This window comes from Trematomus bernacchii, unplaced genomic scaffold, assembly GCF_902827165.1.
Source record: "Trematomus bernacchii unplaced genomic scaffold, fTreBer1.1, whole genome shotgun sequence".
NCBI classification, from domain to species: Eukaryota; Metazoa; Chordata; class Actinopteri; order Perciformes; family Nototheniidae; genus Trematomus; species Trematomus bernacchii.
Genome location: NW_022987720.1, coordinates 10,070,600 through 10,096,874, shown reverse-complemented (window position 1 = coordinate 10,096,874; position 26,275 = coordinate 10,070,600). Strand labels below are relative to the sequence as shown.

General features: G+C 39.0%; 1 protein-coding gene across 1 annotated transcript; it reads right to left on the bottom strand.

Annotated features, from left to right (window-relative positions):
- Window positions 1-913: 913 nt before the first annotated feature.
- LOC117492556 (myosin heavy chain, skeletal muscle, adult-like) lies at window positions 914-23,748 on the bottom strand. Its single transcript, XM_034142862.1, has 38 exons — window positions 23,548-23,748; window positions 21,100-21,243; window positions 20,814-20,970; window positions 19,859-19,886; window positions 19,653-19,772; window positions 19,180-19,279; window positions 18,397-18,460; window positions 18,212-18,310; window positions 18,032-18,135; window positions 16,623-16,761; window positions 16,414-16,532; window positions 16,162-16,311; window positions 15,904-16,074; window positions 15,018-15,324; window positions 14,648-14,715; window positions 14,352-14,439; window positions 13,640-13,757; window positions 13,432-13,555; window positions 12,752-12,888; window positions 11,858-12,113; window positions 11,040-11,282; window positions 10,735-10,911; window positions 10,462-10,607; window positions 8,896-8,986; window positions 8,414-8,803; window positions 8,207-8,333; window positions 8,004-8,122; window positions 7,075-7,271; window positions 6,809-6,992; window positions 6,573-6,738; window positions 6,354-6,478; window positions 5,523-5,831; window positions 3,056-3,259; window positions 1,758-1,883; window positions 1,502-1,672; window positions 1,315-1,419; window positions 1,141-1,236; window positions 914-1,057 (listed from the first exon to the last, which is right to left on the bottom strand). Exons 1-38 carry the CDS (start codon window positions 23,746-23,748, stop codon window positions 914-916), a joined length of 5,814 nt encoding a protein of 1,937 aa, XP_033998753.1.
- Between the last annotated feature and the right edge of the window lie 2,527 nt (window positions 23,749-26,275).

Here is a 26,275-nt window from a genome sequence, read left to right as displayed (position 1 = left end):
GTTTGGGTCAGTGCGTAAATATCTGCAGAGTAGACACTATTCCTGGAGCATGTTGAGCTGTCTCTGTTTGCTTTGCTCAGTCCTCACTGATCCCAGGCTTAACAACAGAGAGAATGGAGAGCAGATGAAGAAACCTAGTTTTGCACATGTTGATTTAACATCTCAGACTAGCGAGTCTATATTTATATAGATAGAGACGGTGACAAAGAGTCTGGTTGGTCCATACTGAAATATCTCAACAACTACTGGATGGGTTTTCAGTAAACCTTCATGCTCCCCAGAGGATGAATACTAACAGCTTTGGTGATCATAAGACTCTTCCTATAAGGGCACCTATGGTTGACACTTTTAGGGATTTGGGTAAAATGTTTTGAAAGCTATTGGAGGATTGCCACGAAATTTGGCTCAGATATTCATGTTACCCAGAGAACAAACCCACATGACTTTGGTAATCTCTTATCTCTAAGGGCCACCAGTGGACTTGACTTACAATACTTAGGTTTATAACTGAATACCTGCAAAATAAGTGACATTCCAGGCATGGAGGTAGGTGGCAGAGACAGTGGTAAGTTTTCACCTGTTTGGGGAGTTTATATCCAGTTTACTTCTGGCTTTTTTGCTTTGTATGTCGGGGGCGGGAGATTCATGTGATTGGTTGTTGGTCGCGTTGCTCGCAAAAAATCCCCAAGCTTCAGATACGCCCACCTCCAAGATTTTTTTAACGCTGCTGTGTGGACGCTCCGTAAGTCATATGCATGAACACAGCCAAAATGATCAATAAAATTACCAGGCCAAAAAAATTCCCTTTTAATGAATAAGGTTTAAAACCAAAAATCAATATCATACTATTTTCCTTAGACCATTCAAAGTATGATATAATGAGAATAATTGGTTGTCACTACAGTTTAGATTTCTATTCCCCTTTACCGACAACATCACGGCTCTTTGATCGTAACTTATTCAACTGGGATTCTGCCGTGTCGGCTCGTTCCTCCGCTTCCTCCAGTTCATGTTGCACCTTTCGAGCTTTCGCCAAATGGACGCCGGTTTGTTCCTCCTGAGTGTCATAGAAAATATCATAAGTCAGACTGTTTTTGTTTAATGTGCACATGAACATTTCACACGTGTATTTGTACTCACCGCTTCCTCACTCTGCCGCTTGTACACTTTTACTTTCAGCTGCAGTTTGTTGACTAAATCCTGAAGTCTTGCCACGCTCTTCTTCTCCTCCTCACCCTGAAACATTTGAGGGTGTTATTCCGTTTTTTGCACATCTCACCTGGTGGCACTCACAGTTATATGGCAGGATTTTACCTGATAAGTGATCTCTTTAATTTTCCTTTCGTATTTCCGCACACCTTTCATGGCCTCGCTGCTGCGTTTCTGTTCTGAATCCAATTCATTTTCCAGCTCACGCACCTTAAAAATACAGTCATTTCAAATCAAATTTTGTTTTATTTTTACCTCCAAAGATTTGTTTTTATCCCTTTTTGATTCATACCCTGGCTTCCAGTTTTTGAAGTTCTTTCTTCCCGCCTTTCAGAGCCAGCTGCTCGGCCTCGTCCAGACGCTGCTGCAGATCCTTCACTGACACCTCCAGGTTCTTCTTCATCCTCTCCAGGTGAGAGCTGGTGTCCTGCTCCTTCTTCATCTCCTCCGCCATCATGGCAGCCTGTATGGACATTTGTATTGTATCTGCACAACCTCTTTGAAATGGCTCTCTGCAGTAGATTAATACAAATTTGGAGGAGACTTACATCCATAATGGATTTTTTGGCCTTCTCATCGGCGTTCCTCGCCTCCTGGACGGTATCCTCCATCTCTGACTGCAGCTGAGATAAATCTGACTCCATCTTCTTCTTGGTGTTTATGAGGCTGGAGTTCTGATCAGTAGAAATCATATAAATATGACACATTTAGTATAATTGTGAGATAATGGAGGTGGATTTGTCTCTATTCTGTGCGTGGACAGATCAACAATCTGTCTGTAAATGTAAAAACCTTTCACAAATGCAAAAATAAAAGATTTGTAAACTCAAAAATATAATGTATTGTAAAACTGAACTGCAAAAACAAATTCTATAAATAAGAAATCTGTAAATACTTCAAATGTATTAAAGGAAAACAATTTGGGAATATCTTTCTGACGTTTTAGAACTTTCAATCAGAAATGGGTGAATATAGTTTCATTTTTGGATCTCAATTCTCTGTTATGGCTTTTGCATTTTACACTTAAAGGTGGGGTAGGTAAGTTTGAGAAACCGGCTCGAGATACACTTTTTGTTATATTCCATGGAATGCTCTTAACATCCCGATAGCAATGAATATCTTAAGTGCTTTGACAAAAAATCCATAAAAATATTTCATCTGTGGAAGCCGTAGTACTGTAAAAAGCACGAACAATCATTAATTAGCCGGCCCGGCTAAAATAACTGGATGGCCTACCTGCCTGTCAGCCTTCCATCTGTGCACAAACTTATCTCGTGCCCTCATTGGTCATGTACACGTTCGTGTGTGTTGGAGGAGGGGCTCTGTAAGGAAGTGGCAGATTTTCTCCAGTTGTGTATTTTCAAATTCTAGCGCACTCGAGCTGGTTTCTCAAACTTACCTACCCTACCTTTAAGGAGTTTTAAAACAAACTTTTGACTAGGACGACTGAAAATCTACTTGTGTCACTCGGCAATCTGATAGCACATGCTGATGACATGTCTGAAATGGTTTACGCATTTCAAAGTAAGAGCATGAAGGACTTCCAACCTGAACAACTACAAGAAAAGTCACAAAGCACATTACATCTTATTGGATCCTTGCTAGGTCAAATGTAGCAGTGGCACGTAGAACACTGTCCTGGGTGTCGTTTGTGTGATGTTGTGTTACACGTTGCACGTTTATCTGGTCTCTATGTGTGTTGGCCAGTGTGAACTTTTCTTCCAAAACTTTTCATCTAACCTAATGTCTTGTTTCTTGTCCAGTTCTACCCTATACAGTCAATGGTTACACCATTAACTTTGACATTGTTTCCTTATATATCTTTCTGGTACAGCCGTGTCCTAACCTGAGAGTGCAGTAATTGAATCCTCTGGCTGAAGTCGATCACTTCCTGCTCGGCCAGCTTGCGACTTCTCTCAGATTGCTCCAGCGCCGCCTTGATCTCCTCGTTCTCGGCTATCAGGAGGTTGGTGCGGCGCTCTGTGATGGCTAGCTGCTCCCTGAAGTCCTCCTGACAGTGGAGCGCTTCATCCAGGTGGATCTGGACGTCCTGCAGCAGAAAGCAAAGGCTTGGAGCTTCAGAGGGGAGAAACTAAGATGAATAGGGTTAATATTTTAACTACTAGATATTACCGTTTAACTTGCCCAGTTGCCCAATTATTTTTCATATGACAAATTTGCTGAATTTTTCTGTTTCAATAATCAAATAAGATTATAACACGTGCTAATTTGTGTACAGCTCCAGAACAGAAATCCAAACATTGCATAAAACAAGGTTAAATATTTTTGGTTTAATTTTGTTAAAAAATGTAAGTCAATTTCACACCGGAGTACTTTTTCCCAGTATAGTTCCGATATAGTTCCGAAAATGTGCGTTCACACCAAAAAAATCCGGAACTAGAATTTAGTTCATGAGAACCTTTCCACCCCATTTTCCGTCCCTGCTAGAGTGCAGGGCTGAAGTCGAATAGTCCATTTAGCTTAGGAACCTTTCTAACGGAGTGAAATGACCCGGAAGTCCCTCAGTGGCAGCCATGATAAGTGCCGTTCGAATTCTCTAGATGTGTCAAAACTCAAGGCCCGGGGGCCAAATCAGGCCCTTGGTGGATTTAATTTCGGCCCGCAGGATAATTTCTAATTACTATTAGATCTGGCCCGCCGGTATATTGCACGCACACCTTCACTCAATCCTGAGGGTTTCCTCCGCTCAGAGCCTGACCCCAAACCTTGATGAACTTGCACCCAAGATGAGATGCCAAGTATCTGCTTGAACTAGCATCACAGAGCAGCAAACTGAATTTCAATGGATGTTTCCTTCTGCACTTTCTTTCTTGAGACAACAGGGCATGTTTGGTTTTTTTCTTTGAAGGAAATAGTTTTATTGAAGCTGTTGTTGGCCTGTGGAAAAATGTAATCATAAGAAATGACTCCGGAAAAGCTGCAGATAGAGCCATAAGAAATGAATGCAACTGATTATTTAATGTTTAATGTTTAATGTTGTTTTTATAGGCAATCATTTAAGCTTTGTTAGTTCCAGGTTTAACATTGAACCAGTCCGGCCCTCGACTAGTACCCATTTTTTTTATTTTGGCCCACTGTGTATTTGAGTTTGACACCCCTGCTCTAGATGATAGGAAAGGAGGTTTCAAACTTCCTTTATAATCTCCTTTAGCTTAGGAACCACTGGACCTCCCTCACCGAAAGGAGAGGAGAAAATGCTGCCCCACAATGCCTTGCAGCCGCAGCATTTGCCGTCACACAACGGCCGTTCACGGAAACAACCGATTATGACCGAGAAATGATATCATGAAAGTTATGGTGCTTATTAAGCATTTTAAAACGTATGTGGTAAGTTGCCAAAGTGCTTTGTTTTGAACGGTCATCAGTATTATAATCAAAAAGAGAAATATGAACGTTAGTTTTTACTGAAATGATCAAATAAAGTCAACATTTCACAGTCTTTACTGAGCTGTGTGGGGTTTGTTCAACTTTTAAAAGATGTTTGAATGGTGATATACACAGTGATAGATGTTAAGGACTAACGTTTATAATAAATACATTTGTATTGATTTTAAGATCTTTTCATGCAATCATACGTATTGGGATCATTTGTATTAATGAGGACCGGAGGGAGAGGGTGACGAGCATAAGTTTCACTTTCCTTTTTTATTTCAATTCCAACTTTGGTCATGAAGAATATGTTTCTCTGTTGTCCCCGTTCATAAAGCATAAAACAACAGCATCAGAGCACGGTGCAGAGTCTCTAGATGAGTTTACAGTAGTCCCTCGTTCTTATTAAACATCCATGTTGAAGTCCGCTGTATAGAAAACTGTAGTTTCCATAGTTTCCCCACAGCAGCAGACGCACATTTATGACCTCTGCTGGCGCATCATAAACACGTCGGATAGTGAAAGTGCAGTCGGATTCTCTAAAGTACCGCAGTCTCTTCTCCTAAGTCCTTTTGAATTCTCCTATCCACTATCCCTTAACCCCATGACGTGACATTTTTTTTTTTATAGAATGTTACATCAATCAGACTCTGATATACCGATTAATAATTAACAGATATCACCTTGAAACTTCCCCAGTTGATTACTTATATTCAGTCAATTTATTTTGTATACCACGTTTTCTGAAATGTAATGCTAAAATATGTATGTGAGCGATTATCTATTGCACATTTTCGGTGAATGTAGGAGATCTCAGTTATGGATATACTGTATGTTATGGAAGCAAACTAGCCAAAAACCTCAATGTGAACCTGTGATTTAAAAGTTTTCTGCCTGTAGTATCGGCATTGGCATTAACCAACCTTCAGCTGCGCCTGCAGGTTCCTCAGCTGTTTGGTGGCCTCGGACGCCTGGCGGTTTGCGTGACTCAGCTGGACCTCCATCTCGTTCAGATCCCCCTCCATCTTCTTCTTCATCCGCATGGCGTCGTTCCTGCTGCGCGTCTCGGCGTCCAGCGTGCTCTGCAGAGTGTCCACGGTCCTCTGGTTATTCCTCTTGAGCTGGTCGATTTCCTCGTCCTTCTCAGACACCTTTCTGTCCACCTCTGACTCGATCTGGTTCAGCTCCAGTTGAAGGTGCAGGATCTTTGCCTCCTCGTGTTCCAGGGTGGACTGCAACATAAAACAAAGCCCTTAAGATTGTGTCTATTATAATGAAAAATGTATCAATATGTGTCGTTCAAGAAGTAACCTTGATGGTTTATTGAAAGGCCTATCTGTCACAAGCCCAGGGGTCAAAAGTCTCAGGGGCCCCCATGGCTTTCACTTAAAACTTAAAATGACCACAAAGACACACAAAAAGAATCACAACAATCATAGCAACTACGAAAGGCACAAAACTGCTGCACAAAAAGATGCATGACCAAAAAAAACTATAAAAAAACTGAAACAATTACAAAGAAGTGACACTAAACAACAATAAAGAGACAACAAATTACTACAACCCGACACAAAAAGACAACAATGTGATAGAATATTACAAAAAATTAAAAAAATTACCAGCAAGGAACGCAAAATGGTCACACAGACACAAAAGCACTACAAAGTTATAAAAATGAATACAAAGGGATGAAAAAAGGTCACAATAGAACACAAACGTCTACAAAGAGACACCAAAGGACTACAAAGACACACCTCCACTTCCTCCAGTGTCGCCTGGGTTTCTCTCCTCTCCTGCTCGGCTTGCTTTGCAACTTTCTCCAGCTCACGACATATGTTAGTAGATTGTCCGACTTGCTCTGTGATTTCTGTGATCTCCTCTGAAAGTGTAAAGAAAAAGATGTATTATCATCGTGGGCCAGAAACTAAACAAACAACACCAAATGCATGATTTGTTTGCAGCAGAGCTCTTACGCTGAAGGTTTTTATTCTCTCTTTTCATCGACTCCAGATGATCCAAAGCCTCTTCGTAGGAATTTTTCAGTTTGAAAAGGTCTGTGCTCAACACTCGAGACTCTCTCTGGGAAACCTCCAGATCTGACTGACTCTCCTCATGTTTCTGTTTATATTCAACCAGAACCTAAAAGAGGAGAAGACTGGTTTAATAAAACCCTTAAACATCAGGAGAAAAGAGGAGGAAACGAACAAACCTTGTCAAAGTTTCTCTGTTTCTTGTCCAACGCCGCATTGGCTGCATTTGACCTTTCCAGCTCCACCATGAGATCCTCCACCTCCGCCTGCAGCCTCAGCTTGGTTTTATCCAGAGATGCACATTTGACATTAGCTGCCTCTGTCATTTCTTCAGACTCCTGCAGCCGCTGAGCCAGCTTCTTCCTTTGGAAACCAGACATAATTGGTGTTAACGTGGAAATAATGCATCAGCAGTGACTAAAAAAACATGGAGCACATTTCTTACTTAGCCTCCTCCAGCTCCTCGGTGCGTTGGATGGCGTCCGTCTCGTATTTGGTCCTCCACTGGGACACCTCGCTGTTGGCTTTGGACAGGCAGCGGTGCAGCTCCCCTTTGGCCTCCTGCTCCTCCTCGTACTGCTCCCTCAGCAGCTCACAGTCGTGTCGAGACGACTGCAAACCGTGCGCCAGGGCGTTCTTTGTCTTAACAAAAGCGAAAACATATTCATTACAACACTGGTTTATTGCCTGAAGTAAAACTGCTTCATCAAGATAGTACAATGTGGTAAAGCTTGTTAACATTTTGTATTTTATAACCTGATGTCCATATGGTTTAAGATACATTATTGGCTAAATAAGCAGTCAACGCAACCGCTGAGCATTTCTGCGGTACAACTTGCTGTGAACCAATGTATCTCTGATTCTGATTCAGCTGGACATTTGCCAGTACAATCATTTTGATTACAAAGGTTACAAAAATTGTAAAACAAAATGACTGTTATCATTTCACAAAAACACACATACATTTTGCAAATTTTCGGTTTCATATTTGCCTTTCTGCCACTGCTGTGACATGTTCACCTGCCTTAATGTTCAAATAGGTGTTTTCTTTTCTCATACTGTCTGTCCTGCAGCACTCTTTTCACCTTCTGTCTCAAACCAGAGCCCAGTCTGCTCTGATTGGTTAGCTGGCCGGCTCTGTTGTGATTGGGAAACTGCTTAGAGATCTCCCGCCTCTTAGCCTATCACGTGCAATGTGTTGGAGCGCTAGCCAATAGAAGCGCGAGTGTTCCATAGTGAAGTCACAAACAATGTTACGGAAGTTAACAAAGGAGTCAGCTACTAGGGGCCCAAGGTGCCAGTTATCTGTCAACTGTTGAACATATATAAATGTTGCCTATATTGCTTTTGAATGTTTGAATTGTGTCTTCAGACCTTAGTTTCCTCATCCAAGAGTCTCTTCAACTCTTCAATCTGTTGACCTCCGACGTTTTTGATTCTGTTCAGCTGCGACAGAGTGATCTCCTTCTCCTCCAGCATACGGGTTAGCACACCTGTTTGAAATAAAAAATGACACAAAATAAATATACCTACATCTTAATTGTATCTTATAAAAAAGTTCACATTAAGAAACGCACCATTTGCAGTTGTTTGGCGAGCACTGAGCGTTGTGTAATCACTCAGAGACCTCTGGGCTTCGTCAGCTTTGGTTTTATATTCATTCATCTGATCTTCAAGGCTCCTGCACAGTTTCTCCAGATGAGCCTGAAATATTTAACACCTGTTATAAGTATCACAAGAGGAGCGTAGATTAGAAACCATCGTCATATCTGGAGATCTTTTACCTTGCTTTTCAGGACACTCTCCGTGTTGCTCGCCATGTCGTCGATTTCCATCTTCAGCTCACTTTTCTCCTTCTCCAGTTTCTGCTTGACTCTCTGGAGGTTTTCCATCTGCTCGCTGAGTTCGGCCACACTGTCGGCCTGTTTCTTGCGCAGAGTTGCGGCGATGGTGTCGTGCTGCAGGGTGGATTCCTCCAGATCACGACGCAGCCTCTGGAAATCGGCGTCGCGCTTCTTGTTCATCTCGGCCTGAGCGGCGGTGGCCCCCCCGGCCTCATCCAGCCTCTCGCTGATCTCCTCCAGCTCTCGGGACAGATCACATCGCTGCTTCTCCACTTTGGCTCGAGCCGAACGCTCAGACTCTATTGCTTCTTCTAACTCTTCAGTGCGAGCCTACAGGAAACATGTGTTTAAAAACCTGTTAAACTTCTTATGATAGTAAAGAAAATGCATTGGAAAATATCTACTGTTGTTATGAATCATACCTGAAGCTCTTTAATTTTCTTTTGTAGTTGGGTATTCAGGACTTGCTCAACATCGACTTTGCTCTGCAGATTGCTGATTTCAAAGTCCTTTCTGAAAAGAGTACATTTTCAGCACATCAGATATTTCCATGCTTCATTACAATTAGAAAACAAAAACCCATAAAAACAAGAAGTTTCTACATATTTTCCAACATTTTGGAAAATATTCAGATTTGTAGCTGGAGTAAGCAGTCAGTTAGCTTTGCTCATAGAGAGGCGAAGTCCCTCCCTTTCCGGGTTCCCCCATGAGACCTTATTTCGGAAAAAGTATGTATTGAAGTCAATGGCGAGAGAAAGATTATCTTTCGATCCCGTTTGAATTGTGCCACGAATTACACATATGATGTTTGTCAATTTAAAAGATCATTTTGCAAGTGGGATCATTTCACTTCTTTCTTTCAGAATGAGGGGAAAAGTATTAAAAGAGGTGAAAATCACTCCAAGTCTAGGCATGTTGAGAGCTGTACATACACACAAGGGGAGTTAGTCGGTTCCGTAAGAGCCAGCATGCGGGACCGGGATTCTGGGATTTTTTTCTAGTTGAGTATTTTTCATAGTCTTATATTTCAACAGTTTTACGACAAACTGTGACTTTTTTTACATGGAAATGATTTTTTAAGATTGACAAACATCATGTGTAATTCATGGCACAATTCAAACGGGATCGAAAGATAATCTTTCTCTCCCCATTGACTTCAATACATAATTTTTCCGAAATAAGGTCCCATGGGTCGGAAGTAGATGGGCGGGACTTCGCCTCTATACACAATGACTGAACAAAACTGAATCATTTTTGCTTTTGCTTGTACATTACACTTAATGTCTTAAATAGTTAGATTTATATGATCTGGTAGGCAGATTTTAGTATTGAATACTTATTTGAAAGTGCTGACATATTCAATTTCCACAGTTTGATATTTAAGTCGGCACCAAGTAAACTTTATAGACATTTGAGATATTATACACAGCTATTTATTTGTTGGGCAAACATTGTTCCTTTTGGACTGGGGTGTTTTATTAAACTGAATAGATGATAACTGTCAAATAAACCTTAAATCATGTTAATAATATGCATACATTATGATAATATCATGTAAAATAATCTAGCGCCAATTTCTTTTAAATATTTTTCAGTGAATATATATCCTTCAATATATCGCTTTCCCCCAACACCCCTTAAACAAATTAGTGTTTTTGTTTTTTATTTAAATGAAAAGATAAATGAATATGAATTCACTAGTAGCATAATTATAATTTTCTACAAGTATCATGATAACCACCTGCTGCGATAACCGTGTATTGTGACAGCGCTACATTGATGGACAGAACTAGGCTTACAGTTTCAAATGATTTTCTAAGCTAAATGGCTGCAGATACAGACTGAATGTACATACATGAGATTGGTGTAATACTCCTCTTAGCAAAAAGGCAAAAGTTTAACCCTTACAAACTAAAATGTTCAGTTACTAAAAGTCATTTTATCAATTTTATTTCTAAGGAATAATAATGAATCACCCAACAACATACTTTTTCAGTCTCTCCTCCGTTTTCTGCCTTTCATTCTCCAGGTCCATGGTGGTTTCTTGGGACAGCTTCAGATCCCCCTCCAGTTTTCTCCTGAATCTCTCCAAGTCTGCACTCACCTTCTTCTCCTGCTCCAGTGAGCCCTCCAGCTGCAGGAGACAAGGAAGCAAAACCAGGGAAATGATGCAAACTATAGATATGTATCTCACACAAACTTCTCCAAACAAACGACCTTGATGATCTAATTAAAACATGGATGTTGTGGTCTGTACTCACGTCATCAACCTGTTGCTCCAGCTTGATTTTGTTCTTCATCAGAGTGTTCACTTTGTCCTCCTCGGCCTGGAGGTCGTCTAACGTCTGCTGGTGCACCTCCTGCAGAGCTTTGATCGCCTTTGAAGACTTCAGCTGTTTTTCCTCAAGACTACTGAGCTCCTCTACCAAGTTCTTCACCTAAGAAGAGAAGCACTTTTCTGTTAGTTGTTGTAAACCTCTACATCTCAGAGGTAAATATTGTAGATTTTAGTCATCCACATCTCCACCAAAAGCTCTTTAAAGAGGCATGAAATCATCAGAGGAACCTTATTTTCCGTGGCATATTTCTCCTTCTCCACTTTAGCGATGGTGAGCTCCAGGTCATCGATGTCTCTCTTGAGCTCAGTGCATTCGTCCTCCAGCTTCCTCCTCTTCGCAGTGATTTCTGCGTTGATGTCCTCCTCTTCCTCCATCCTCTCTGAGAACTCTTTGACCCTGGCCTCCAGGTGGATCTTGCTCTTTATCAAACCTTCGCACCGCTCCTCGGCATCGCACAGGTTCTCCCTTTCCTGAGGAGCACATTATAAACATATTATTAAGTGCAGTGAAAGTGAAACTGTTGAAGTTAAGATGACGGTTGTTCTTCTTGCCAGTACAGCCTCCTTTTTAGTTAATTATAAATAGTTCCTCATTGTGTTTGCTATTAAACAAATATTTTTCCTAATAGAAATATTTGTTTTATTTAAACAGTAAAATGCTAATTTTGTACCTACCAATTGCCATATTTGTCTAGACTTATTTGATCAAATGTGTTTAATTTTTAAATATTTTTATTTTAATATTGTGTATATGTTTTATATATATCTATTTTTAAACGCTTCGTGTGTCCCAATAATTGATAGTATTCATATTTTTTCTGTGCCATAAACCTAAATACAGTTAGTTTACCACCATCTGCTCTGTTCCTATTTATAATCTTCTACTTTTACTTTGTTGAATTTGACCCCTGCCATGTCCAATTTCCCTGCCGGAATACATTTTCTTATCTTACATCACTATTGATTATGTAGTTAAAAATAGAAACAAGTGCTGTCTCTCCTCATTTCTTTATCAATAAAAGCACACCACTCCGATGTTTACGTACTGCTTGGATTTGAAGGTAAAGGTCGTTCTTCTCCTGGAAGAGCATGACCATTTTCTCCTCCAGCTCCTTCCTCCTTGCCTCCGACTTTGCAAACTCCTCTTTGAGTCGAGAGAACGCCTCTTTCATGTTCTGCATCTCCTTCTCGGCCTCTGCGCTTCGTAACAGAGGCTTTATCTTGAAGAAGAGTCTCATCCAAGGCCAATTCTTCACATTCATGAAGGAACGGATGTTGTACTGGATGATGTAAACGGACTCTCTATGGGGTGAAAAAGCAAAATAAAACAAGGATTTTTAAGGCTTTGCATATTTTTATAAAAAGCGTTTTTACTGCCCAAAATGCTTACATTAAGTAGATATGTTAGCTAAGTGTTAACACCAGCATGCTAACAGGTTAACCAGTCTAACATATTGATGTAAAGCAGGTATAAAGATAACCATATTCTCTTTCTTAGCATAGCTTGTTAGCATGCTAACATTAGCTAGTTAGCACTAAACGCAAAGTACAGCTGAGGCTAACTTTGTCGGAAATAAAGGGTTTGATAAATTAAGATTTTGACATTCTAGTGGCGCTAAAGGAAAAATCATTAGCATCTATCCTGAGAGGAACATACATGTTTGAAGAAAATCTCATGGCAATCCATCAAATTGATGTTAAGATATGTTAGTATTTTTAAGTGAAATCCCAAAACACACATGCATTTACCACGTCTTGCCCTATGTGCCACGAAAGACAATGAAACTTTCTTGAGATTTAAGTTGAATTATTAAATAAATGTTTTCATTTTGCTTTAATTCTGTAAAAGTCCCCTATATCCTTATATTTCCTAGACATTTCTGGTAGCTTTGTTCAACAAAAGTCATGCGTATATAAAATAAATGTATTAGTTAGTAGACCTTTTCTTTGACATCTCCTTCAGCCGCAGCCTGGTGACGTAGCCTCTGGAAACGGCCTGGATTCGAGTCATCAGCACACCCAGACGCTCATCCCTCATCTCCTCCAGGAGACCCAGCAGGCCCGCTTTGAAAAACACCTGGAACATGAGAATAAACATTAGGAAGAGGATTAGGGCCAGGAATAGGGGGAAAAGCAAGATTTGTATAAGTGGAAAGGTCGAGAATTAAATCAAAATAGCAGTGAATGCAACGTGTGATCTATTCTGAAAAGTTCTACGTTTATTCCAGACATTTCCACTTTTTAAAAGGTATTTCAAAAATATTCTCAACATTATTACTGCAGTGGTGGAAAAAAGTAGCCAGAACTTTTAAGTACAAGTGGCTAAAATCCGATATCTTATCGGGACTGCTTATAAAATCGTACTCACCTAAAAGTACACAAGCATTGGTATCAAAAAGGACAGTTCAGGTTCATCTTAAGGAATGTTGTTCTTCATTTTTATTAAAGATCTCCCACAAATGACTGCCTGTATTCTACTGTATGCAGATGATTCTGCCATTTATTTTTCCAAGCCTGATTCAGAGTAACTTAGAGGCTCATTTTTAGTAGCAAGATCCTGTTTTCCAAACTAAGAAATATAATAAAAACCGAGACAAACAATGTGAGGTTTTTAAGATACCTTTGTGTATCCAAATCGATACTGGGCATGGTCCACATCGATAGAGGAGAGAAGTTTCTCTGAAGCCTTCTTGCTGTCGATAAACTGCCCCTCCGGGATCGCACTGGCGTTCAAAATCCTGTATCTGTCACACAGAGAGTAGATTTTCAAACGTAAAATAGTGTACAACATACAATACAAATAAAACACAGACAGAGTGTTGAGTTACCTCTGCCTGAAATCCCCATAGAGGATCCTGCTGGGGAATCCCTTCCTGCAGATCCTGATTCCTTCCAACACGCCGTTACAGCGCAGCTGGTGAAGGACCAGCTGGTGATCCATGGAGCCTATGTGGAAAATACAAAGGAATAGTTCAACAAATGTTTATCTTGAGTTAAGATAACTACGATTTGATTTGTTTGAGATCTGTAACAATTAGTAGAATAATTGTTTTGTGCATCGAAATGATCCTCTATTTTAAATGTTTAGATTAATCATCCAAGTGATTTTTCATGTAAAAATGACAGAACATGCTTTTTTCAGCCTTAACCATTTCCTTTGTTTTATACAACATTGAAGTTATTATTTTAGGGGGTTTGGACTTGAAGTTGTTTCAAAGCAAACCATTTTCCTCAGTTTTTCAAACAATTTCGTAAAGGATCATATCAATTATATACATGGATTTGATTTATTTAAAAGAGTTAAAACTCAATATAGCTTTCATTACTGTCAGTGAATATATAGCTGGAGCTAGCAGCTTGTTAGCTTAGCTTAGCATAAAGAATGAAAACAAAGGGAAACAGCTTGTCTGATTATAACAAATTCCACCCACCAACCTTTAACGTTGAATAATTAACACTTTTCTTGGTGTGAGGTTAAGATGTGTGAGGATGGTATAAATCTTGTTCCTTTAACTTCAGAATGAATATATTTCTTCTCACCTGGTGTCTTGGTTTCATTGGGGATGATGCATCTCACAAAGTGTGGCTGTGTAGAACGCAGGTTGGACATCAGTTTATTCAGGTTTTCCTGAAAGAAATAAACATATTATTGTCTTTGACAAGCAATTGTTCTATATAAAAAAATTGGACCTTTAACTAATCAACAATATTATAGTTGTATCACATTTATCAAAGGAATAAATAAAAAAAGAATTAAAAAGAATTGTTTTAGTTTTAGTAACTTTTACTAACTTACGAGACAGACACAAAATAAAATCATCATTATTGATAATTACCCTGAAAAGTGCTGAAACCGTCTGAAAAGAAGATCCTTTTTTCTTGGCACTTCTCTTACTTCCATCAGCTACAATAAGTAGTAATGATAAACACATTAATACATCAGTTATCATCAAAAACTACTATATGTATTATTCTCAAAAGTGCTGTAATGCAGAATTATTGCTTTGACTTTTGGTACTTTAAGTATATTTGGATGCTATTACTTTTAGACTTTTATGTAAATTACATTTTAAATGCAGGAGTGTTGCATGCAACATACTGTATTCAAACCATGTGGTATTATTCATTTTAATTCAATAAAAGAGTACTTCTTCCACTTCTCCTATACAAACAACAGAATGTCATTGTAATTCAAAGTGAACTGACCGTCAGCAGTGGAGTATGTTGCGAAGAGCTGTGAGAGCAGCTTCAGGGAGGCTTTCTGGTAAAGCTGCACCACGGTGTCGTTGAGCGGGTCTTTGTTCTTCTCCAGCCAGCCGCTCAGGTTGTAGTCCACGGTGCCGGCGTAATGCACCAGGGAGAAGTGGGCTTCAGCCTTTCCTTTGGAGGGCTTGGGCTTCTGGAAGATGCTGTTCTTCCCCAGGTGCTGGTCGTACAGCTTGTTCTTGAAGGAGCCGTCTGTTGCCTTTGGAAACATGCACTCCTCCTCGAGGATAGAGAAAATGCCCATCGGCTGCAAGGAAGAAGTAATGAGTGTTGGAGTAAGATAACGGATTGGTATAACGTTGAGAAATGTTGCACCATTTTTGAAACAAACCAGTTTGAAATGAATTAAATAATTATTGCTCTGCACTTCTAATTCTAGCTGATACATACATGCTAATATAAGAACATATTCAAAGTAACAATTTTTGATTACACATTTTATTTTTGTATATTCTTTAGTCACAGGGGTGTCCATTTTCTCACTGCATTTACTATTATTATTTATTTACGGCTGTGCATATTTTATTTATTTATATATACACAATATGAATGTAATATATATATTTTTTCTACATTGTCAAAAAGGGCACTTGCTATTGGTCCACTGTAATTTGTTGAAGTATCATTTTAAGTATATGATGTGTTCCTATCTATGTATTCATTTTTATTGTTAATACTGCCTTGCTGTTTTCAATCAGCTTATTTTGATATTAAAAAATGCAAACTAAATTTCCTACAAGAATATGCTAAGCAGCAACTTTTTTAAATACAGTAAAAAAATAGAGAAATCACAACAAATATATGTGATTATAAAAAAATGACGCACCTTTTCAATGAGCTCAATGCAGGCTGCCAAGTCCATGCCAAAGTCAATGAACTCCCACACAATCCCTTCCTTTTTGTACTCCTCTTGCTCCAACACAAACATGTGGTGGTTGAAAAACTGTTGCAGCTTCTCGTTGGTGAAGTTGATGCACATTTGCTCCAGGCTGTTCATCTGGAATGGACAACAATGATTACAAAAAATATAGACATTATTTCACAAAGATTTGCTCCATCTTATGTAGAAGTGAATCCTGTTTACCTCAAAAATCTCGAACCCTGCGATGTCCAGGACGCCAATAAAATGCTGTCTTGGTAGTTTGGTGTCCAGCTGCTGGTTGATCCTGGTGACCATCCACAGGAACAGCTTCTCATACACCGCCTTAGACAGAGCCCCACTGGCGTTGTTCACCTGGAATCAGAGGGGGAACAAGTTCTCATATTATATTCCTATATTCAAACATTATTTCAATGTAATTTATATAGACTTTTCAGATGTAGAAACACACTGTACCTGCTGAGGAGTCTGTCCTTTGGTGACATACTCATTCCCCACCTTCACTCTAGGATAGCAGAGCGCCTTCAGCAGATCTGCAGAGTTCATGCCCATCAGGTAGGCCACTTTGTCAGCCACTGTGGGACAGAAACCACACGTTATAATGTAGGCTTGTAAAATGTATCCTGCAACCCTTATTTAGTTTAAATTGAGCTTGGAAGCCTTACCCTCTGTGCCGTCGGGCTCCGCCTGCTCCTCTCGCTGCTTCTGCTTGAACTTCATGTTCCCATAATGCATGACAGCGCCAGTCAGCTTGTAGATGCCAACCTTTTCCTCCGCGTTGAACCCCAGGATGTCGATGGCTTTCTGAGAAACAGACATGGATGTAGAAACTTTGTGATTAGTACATTTTGGAGTAGATTGATGGTAGTTTCATCACATGCAAAAATATTTTAACTGATTATTATTTGTAATCTTACTTTTATTGAAATGATTGATTAATGCTCTTTCCATTTATTTAAAATTACATTAAAACTTATAATGAAAAAAAAAGTAATTCATAACAAGTGGTTGGTGTACTGAAAAAGTACATAAATACATAATACCTACATAAATACATAAATAAATAATATTTATTCATAATAATAATACTAATACTTTGTTTAAAGGAGAGGTGTCATGGCCATTTCCACTGATCATAATTCCATTGTTGAGGTCTACTAGAATAGATTTATATTGTGCATTTTTCCAAACTCACATTGGTTTCTCATACAGCATCTCTGTAAACTACGTGTATTCACTGAATTTCACTCTCTGCCTTTAACGGCTCGTTGTAGCTCCAATAGCTCCAGCCCCCACCCTCCCAGTGAGCACAGTGTGCTCTGATTGGTCGGGACGTTGTGAATCGCGCTGAGCTCCGTGGAGGTGTTGTTTCCTTGTTTAGGATACACAGCCAAACACAGCCAAACTCATCCTGAGCACACACAAACTCACATCCGAAGTAAAAACAATAAGTGTGGCTTGATATTGAGTAAGAAAAAGGTTGATAAACGCTGTGAGAATGGGTCTGCAGAGAGAATGGGTCTGCAGAGAGAATTTTGCCGCGATCCCAACTGTCTGTTATCAGCCTGCAGCCAGGGAGGAGAAATCAGCTGAGCTGCCTGCTCCCTGCACACAGATGTGTGTGTGAGGAAGTCCGTGGATCGGTCAATTTGGACCAATCAGCGGGGGGCTTAACGTAACGGCTCCGCGGACGTAACGTAGCGGCTCTTCGGGATTGGTCCATTTTGTTCCGGGTACCGCTTGACATCATGCCGTACCCGGAACAAAATGGAAGACTCAAATGGCCAGTGACGTATCTCCAACGAGGCGTTTTGGGGAGGTATTTTCTGTGTTAGAGTTTTACTCGCTACAGGGTGTACTTTGAAGGTTTTGACTCTGCACACCGTTTACATGCATAAAAACCTTCATAACACACAAGGGGACGGGTAATAACCGGAAAAGCATGACACCTCTCCTTTAAGTGATTTTTACAGAAAATGATATCGTACATTTCTTGTTTTCCACACATCGCTTAGTCTGTGTTTCATGGTTTTTGCATGTATTATTTATAATTATTTGACGCAGGTGCACTCACATCAGTAGCCATCAGCTCCTCAGTGTCGTTGATGCTCAGCACAGTGAGTTCCCCCTGGCTGATGAAAGGGTAGTCATACGGGTTGGTGGTAATCAGCATCATGTCTGAAATGAAACAGAGAAAATTCAGATTTCTCTGTGCAGGGTCAGTGCGGCATCGACTTCACAAAAAGGGTTTTACCGATTAATTCAGGCTTCTTGTTTGACATGATCTGATAGAAGATGTGGTAGCTCCTCTCCGCCGGCAGCTGAAAGGTCACTCTGGATTTCTCCAAAAGGTCTTAATAAAATAAACACAAGTTACAAACAGATATATTTTATAGCAGTGGGATATTAATGACACTGATATACTGTAAGCACACTTACACGTTTCAATATCAGCTGAGGCCAACTTCCCCTTTGTTCCAAAGTGGATGCGAATGAACTTTCCCTAAAAAAGTAAAACATTTGACTAATTATTTCTAATTTTGTTACAACTGACAAAAGCTTTGATATTTGGAAACTGAGAACCAATGGTAAAATAGTTAAAAATTACGTTTAGTCAAGTACTGGTACAATTGTCAGGTACTTGACTTCCGTATTTATATATAATAACTATTATCACTATTTTTACTCTAAGTACATTTTGATTCTCAAATCTGCAAAATCTACACTGTGGTATAACTTCCTTTACTTACTGTATATTAAATAGTACTTCTACTGCTGTTGAGAATTACCATCTTAATATTTATTTTATCCGCTTTTAACTAAAATACAAGTTAATTATAATATTAACATTGTAATACTTCCTTGTGATACCATAATGGTTTTCTAATTATCAAGAGATAACAGGTCAAGGTTTTGACATGGGGTCAACATTGCTTTAGTAGGCCAATACCCCAAGATGGAGAGAAGATATCTACCAAACTTTGACAAATCATTGAGGAGTTATGGCACATTTTCTAGTAAGCCCCACCCTTTGAGTTTTTTTGATTGGTAGCGTGTATGTGTAATAACCTTTTAGGCTTTATACGACATCTTGTGTTGATTAAGTCAACATCTTTAAAAGCTATATCTAATGTTTCTAGCTTTTACTACCCCTTCAGGGTCTGAGGCGTAACAATAATATTAGTAACTTTGAGCTTCGGTACAGATCAAAGTTGGACTTACAAAGCGAGAGGAGTTGTCGTTCCTCACAGTCTTGGCGTTCCCAAAAGCTTCGAGCAGAGGGTTGGCCTGGATGATCTGATCCTCCAGATTCCCCTGTGAGCTCAAACAGTGTGGAAAACTTAAAGTCAGTTAAAGGTTTTTACATAAAGAATTTGGGATATGTCTTTGTATGACTAAAAAAAATACTCTCATACATTTTGCAAGACACTATAGGTGAATAGAGTAAACGTTAGGAGTAGAAACCACCATTCAGCTTCCCGAGGTGATCATTTTCACTCAAACATTTTGTATTACATTATACATTATTATTATTATCTATGCAAATGAGGCATTAACAAAATAGCTCTCATAAACTCATAAAATGTACTTCTGTGTTTACCTGTAATGTCTTGCATTAAACCAGTTTTGTTCTAGCTTTTTCCGGACATTGTTATATCTAACAGGTACATTGTTATAATGTGATAGAAGTCGACTGAACCTGCATTTTTCCGGGAAGTTGCTCTTTCTTGCTCGAGTCTCCGACCGATGCAATTGTTGCAAAGTACTGGATGACTCTCTTGGTGTTGACGGTCTTCCCGGCACCAGATTCTCCACTGACAAACATCAGCATGAGATAGGGATGAGGAATTGAAGTATATTGACAGTCTATTGTTTAGTGGCTAAAACAAATTGTACTTACGTGATCAGGATAGACTGGTTCTCACGATCTGTTGAACGGAAAATAAACTGGTCAACTTTGGTATTGGATTTGGCTTTTGCCTGTATTTGAGGTGTCATCTCTTTAATGTTCACTTCGTTTTTAAACAAGCTTTGAGGTAGTTTTAATCCCATTGAAGATGCTACATCATTTTGTTTAACTTTTACTAACACTTGTATCTTTGTTCTATTTTAATTCTTTTTGGCAAGGGTTACTTTTGAGTATGAAGTCCTACATTTTTCTCTATGATATACAATTGTTAAGACTGAGACACAAATTAATAAATGTTTAACAAACAAAGTGAATGGGTCTTGAAAGTAACTTTGATTTTCTTCATTTAATCCTATTGCACAATCAAAAAGGCAGGAAGTAAGTGAGGAGAACTTTTATTTGAATGTTTCTATTTTCTGCCTTCACTTCAATACATCAAACCATCATTCCTTCACTTAATTTATTTATTTAATTGTTTGAATTGATTTGATGATTTACATTTTTTTAAATGTATGTAATCAACTTATTATAACATTGTAATTCATTATTATAGATGAATAAAAAACGTTACTGTTTTATAAGTTTAAATTCACAAGCTTCTCAGCAGTATAAAAATAATGATAACTCTAGTCATTTTTAGTGATAAACAATAACAAAGTATATTTTACTTGTAATTATTTTATACCTTTACTCTGGTAAGATTGCGGAAGCAGAAATGTCACTAGTATTAGAGTATTTCTGCACTGTGGTATTTCTAAAAAAGACTTTGGCAGAAAATATTGTATTCATTTCCAGCACCCAATAACTAGTTGAAAATTATGTTTTCTCTGTTTTCTTTGGAGGATATTCTATCCTTAGAATAAACTTGATGATGCTTTTAAAGTCATCAAGTAAGCTTCAATTAGTCATATACGAGCACATCCAGATAGTAATGGTGAGCCTGGACCTTTGAGCATGTACTGGTAAGCGCTGTCAGAGATGGAGAAGATGTGCGGGGGGGCCTCCTGACGTTTCTTCCCACGGTACCCAGACACCACCTCCGGGTTGTAGACTGGAAGCCACTTATAGGGATTCACAGTCACACAGAAGAGCCCAGAGTAGGTCTGAGAGAAAAAGACGAGAGGAAAACAAATTGTGAATTATGTTGTAGGAGGTTAGGTGTTCATTTCAATGCAAAGTCGAAATAAATAACATGTGGACCATAAACTGATGTATGTGTTTGCAGTAGTTACGTAAATCATCCAGGCGGCGTAGCGCTCCTTGAGGTTGAAGAGCACGGCAGGTTCGTGCAGATGTGTGAGCAGAGCCATGTCCTCCAGCTTGTCAAACTTCGGAGGGTTCATGGGCCGGATGTCGTCCAGGTGCACCGTGACAATCTGAGGAAGAATTCAAAGGTCCAGTGAAGTCCGTGACAGGTAGAAAAGATAGAAACAGGACAGATGTCAGAATTTATATTTATTTATTAGGTGAAACTCTACAATTGTTTTTATTTTACCTCAGATAAGATATAACCTTTGGGACATTTTCAGTAATTTTTCAATAATGTTTGGCTGTGTAAATGCATATACAGGGATGCAAACTCATCAGGTATGAAAAAGGTGACAAGGATCCGAGCCCCCCGACCCCACGGAATATCGGCTTTAAAATGAGGAATAACAGAGGATTTTAGCAGTCAGAACAACTAAAGCAGTTAATAATAACAGAAACGCCAAAGAGTCACATCTAATAGAAATATATAAAAGCATTTATTTGAATTGTGTAGCAGTCAGTTTATAATTTTGGCAGCACTGTTGAGCATTTTGAAAATGTATTTTCATGCCTCTGTGCAAGGCTTAGTCTTTCTATCTGTATTGCCAGTGGTGTAAAGTAACTAAGTTCATAAACTCAAGTACTATACTTGGGTAGAATTTTGAGATACTTGTACTTTACTTAAGTATTTCAATGTTTTGCTACTTTGTTCTTCTACTCCTCTACAGTTCAGAGGTAAAAGGTGTACTTTTACTCCACTACATGTATTTAATACCTTTGGTTACTTTACAGATGTGGATGAATGATGTGAAATATAATCAAGTGTTAAATCGGACTTTAGTTCCACCTGGAGTAAATTCACAAGCTACCCTGCAGTATACAAAGTCATTCAAACTAGCTGCACCTTTACCAGCTTTGAGAACACTTTCATGATCAATCATTATAAAACATATCATATATATTATTCTGAAATGGACCAATCTGCACAATGACTATTTTACTGTCGCTACTTTAACTATATTTTGATGATAATACTTTTCTACTTTTACTTGAGGAACATTTTGATTGCAGGATTGTTCCTACACTCTGGTACTTCTACTTTTACTCAAACCTGAGTACTTGTACTTTTACTCAAGTACAAGATTTGAGTACTTCTACTTTTACTCAAGTACAAGATCTGAGTACTTCTACTTTTACTCAAGTACAAGACCTGAGTACTTCTACTTTTACTTAAGTACAAGATCTGAGTACTTCTACTTTTACTCTAGTACAATATCTGAGTACTTCAACTTTTAATCAAGTACAAGATCTGAGTGCTTCTACTTTTACTCAAGTACAAGATCTATACTTATACCACCTCCGTTTATAGCCTAGGAACAAAACTATTAGAAAACGAAGGCTAAAGCTAACGTTAGCAGATAGTGACAATGTATGCTAGTTAGCTAGCTCAACGATTCATTAAATAATATTGCGACAGAAAAACTTTTCAGTGCACATCACGCTCTGCCGCTCAGGTCAGGGAGCTCTGCTCTGAACACCTGAACGGCCCGTTCTAACAGCTGTTCACCAGCGGTCCAGTCTGTGCCACAGTGACTCCGGACCGCACAGTTAATATTAACGAACACACCCGTAGGTAATGTAGCTGCTGAAGCTAGACCATCATCGCGGAGCAGCAGAGCCTTATTATACATCGATGAGCAGAGCCGACAGGCAGGAAGACTCGAGCACACAGCTCTCGCTTCATTGTAATATATATAAAAATAACACCATGCGTGTCATGATGGCACATAACAGCTCGCGGCCGCAGATTACTCCGGGTCCCAGACCCCCCCCATACCCCAAAAATATTTTTATTGCAGATCTACATGAATCACAAAAACGACCTATTTTGGATTCAAAACGGCGAATTTCGCCGAAAGGTGACAAGTTTGCATCCCTGAATATAACATATATGTTAGAAGGGGTGCAAGTTTTAAATTATTTTTTTTATTTTTCAAGTTTAACCTCAACTCTTAAGTATTATGACATTCAGACCCTTAAAGACACAAATTCACAACTGAAAGCCATGAAAACCACATTTTGGTATTGCATTGCAACATAAAATAATGCAATATATTATATCAGGCTTTAATTGGGAGACCTGTCTTGAAAACCTAATTTTTTTTACTATTTTTAAGTCATGGTATTTCGGGTTTCTGAAACAAAAAAATACAAATGTTGTTGCTAATCTTTAACAAATAAAATATTGTAAAAAAAAAAAATCATCAAAATATTTTGTATCGAACAAATAAATAAATGATTGTATTTTGTTTTTATCATTAAAAAAAAACACTGTAAAATATATGGAAAAAAAAAAATAAAGTGGGACATTTTTTTAAATATTTTAGTTTTGTTGCAGTTTTTTGGTTCAAACAACAAAGGGATGCACCGACCTTTGCGTCCTCAGTCTCCACGGTGACGCTGGATCCATCTTGGCTTCTGATCTTCCCCTTCACATACTCCTGCTTCGGGTCGGGCACGAACACTGCTGTTTTGGCATCAAACGGCATGTTTTGTGCTGCGATTCTCTCCCGCTCTGATTTGCGGAGGTAAGGGGCAGCCACCCCAAATATTTCCATCTCGGCGTCGCTCATTTTATCTGGCTGCAAGAGCGAGAAAACAAATGTTCTCAAACAGGACAACAAAAAGATGTTGTGAATTCATCATCATCATCATACTTACCAGAGTGTTGCAGACCTAAAAGAAGATCTCCCGCTCTCTACTGCTTATTGTCTCAGAAGGACAGCACAGACGTCCCTCACCCTAACAAGTCTTAAACCGCCTTTATAAGCGCTGGTCCGGCCTGTTTTGTGGGGCTTTGTTCTCCTATATTTGGAGATCTGGCTTCCACGCCACCTTGATGAAGTCAAGTATGTCCATTTTGTATTTGGAACTTGCTATGTATAGCTGTATTGTGTCACTTGTAAATGGTTTCAATTGTAACCCCTTCAGACTGTCCATTAAAAAGCAATGAATGCTAAGGAAGGCAGCTTAAAAGGCTTACGGGCCCCGACACCGCAGGCCTCATTTTCTGGGATCAGGGAAGATTAGGTCTGTTAGGGCATCGCTGAAATTCTGGCATTGGCTGTCTGAGTCCAACTGGATCACACACCACTGTTTGGGTTTGTGTTGGGAGCAGCCGGGCAACATTTAGCACATTCCAGACAGAGGCCTGGCTCTGATAAAGATCCTTCTTATATTGATACATCTAAATATGCGTTTTGATATATAATTAATCATTATGGTCATCATGCTGAGTTTGTAAAGTCTACTTGAAATCTGTTTTCGCTGCTTTGCCTCGTTCCTACAAATTTGTATGGAAAAACCAACACTACTGATGTGAAGTTTTAATAAATTATTTTTCAGGGAACAACAACTTAAATGTCACACTTTTGCAACATTATATCACAAGTATCATTCGTAGTAGTTTAATAAGCAACTTTAACTGACCTTGAAGCAGGCCGCTGTGTCTGTAAATGCTTTGGCTAAACTTGGTGTATGACTGTGTTGTGATTGTGTGTTTTTTAATTGTCTGTAACTGTAAAACTGTCTGAAACTGTGCTGTTACCATTCTTGGGCCAGGACTCTCTTGAAAAATAGATTTGTAATCTCAATGAGACCTATCCTGGTTAAATAAAGGTAAAATAAAAAAAATATATATACTCTTGAAGAAATGAGGACCATAATCTATCGAAACTTTTAAACCTAATAAAAAATAGCATGCACTTACAGTACAACTACTTGTATACAACTGTTATACAACTAAATAAAGGTATTTGAAAATGTAGCCGCACTATAGCATGTTAATTTAACTGAAATCAGCTAAGTTCTTAGAATAATGTGATGATGATGATAATTATCAAATAACATATTTTAGATGCACGGTAGTCTAACCAGACTAATCCTGCATGTACCTTTAACTCACTCACAAATATACTAACTCATTTCAGTTTTTTTAACATATGAAAAGCAGTATGATAAACGTCAACCTCAATAGAGCGGTATATTGGGATACCGGTAAACAGCTATAACCAGCAGCTGGTATGCTTCTTTACAACTGCATTTTTTTTATATAAGTCCCAAAACTTGATGTTTACTACCTTCTTCTTAAATGCAATGCCCTATTCTCAAGCCCCAATCCAACTGGAGAATATCTTATATTGCCTAAAATTAAATCTCCATGCAACAATACACACATGATGTCTCTGTACCATCAAAATCAAATATATGTTCCCCCTTTTGCAATTTCATTCTTTAATTATTTGACTTTTTTTGTATCAATGCCAAGGTTGCTATGTTTCAGTTTTGTTGGTTGGTTAGTTAGCTTGTTAGATAGCTTAGCTAACGATTTCGGAAAGACCACTGTACTGATTTTTATGGAATTCGGGGAAAAGCATAGTCCAAGAAAAAAAGTTACCTTGTGGAGTGGATCACAATCACTGATTGGATACACATATTATTTTATTTATATGGAAACTGTGTGGATTAAGCTTTTTAGTTACCCTTCTTTTTCTTTGGTTATGATTTGCTGTTGCTTGTTATGGCACTCATAAAGCAACAACAATTTAAGAAACCAAGTATTTTTACTCTATATAACCTCCCTGCCTTCAGCATACTCAACCATTTCTAAGATGTGGTATTACATAGGGAACAGAGCTGTTTAAGATATGGGCATGTCGTCTGGCAGTGCATCACAGACAGTCTAATTGGTGCTGATTTAATAGCCTCTTAATGTCACTTGAAGGTCTGGCAACAGCTGCGATTATAATTGGCTCTTGGTAGGCGTGGTCGGGCCGGTCAGGCAGACTTACAGTACGCCGACCCCTCTGTCACGTCTCGACAAGACAACAAATGTGTGTGTGGACGTTTTAGTGTGAGGAGGTCACGGGTTGTGGATTCAGGGGTCATGGGACAAGAAAGAGAAGAAGCAGGGAGTAAATCCCTCATCAGCTGGTAGTGCTGTAGAGAGGGCGATGTCTCACCCCGGGGGAAAATAGATCTGACGACGGGTGCATCTGCACAGGATTAGGGGGTCAACGGGAGAGACATGGACCGGCCGGGGAGTAAAGCTACTGCAAGCTACAGTCGGGATAAATGTCTCAAAACACTCTTTCTTTTTTA

Excerpts from the sequence above, each read along its gene's own strand:
- LOC117492556 (XM_034142862.1), bottom strand. The coding sequence starts at position 23,748 with ATGAGCGACGCCGAGATGGAAATATTTGGGGTGGCTGCCCCTTACCTC. Across the intron at positions 1,884-3,055 it reads TTCAATTACTGCACTCTCAG|AACTCCAGCCTCATAAACAC; the intron begins GTTAGGACACGG and ends TCTACTGATCAG. Across the intron at positions 1,058-1,140 it reads AGCGGCAGAGTGAGGAAGCG|GAGGAACAAACCGGCGTCCA; the intron begins GTGAGTACAAAT and ends TATGACACTCAG.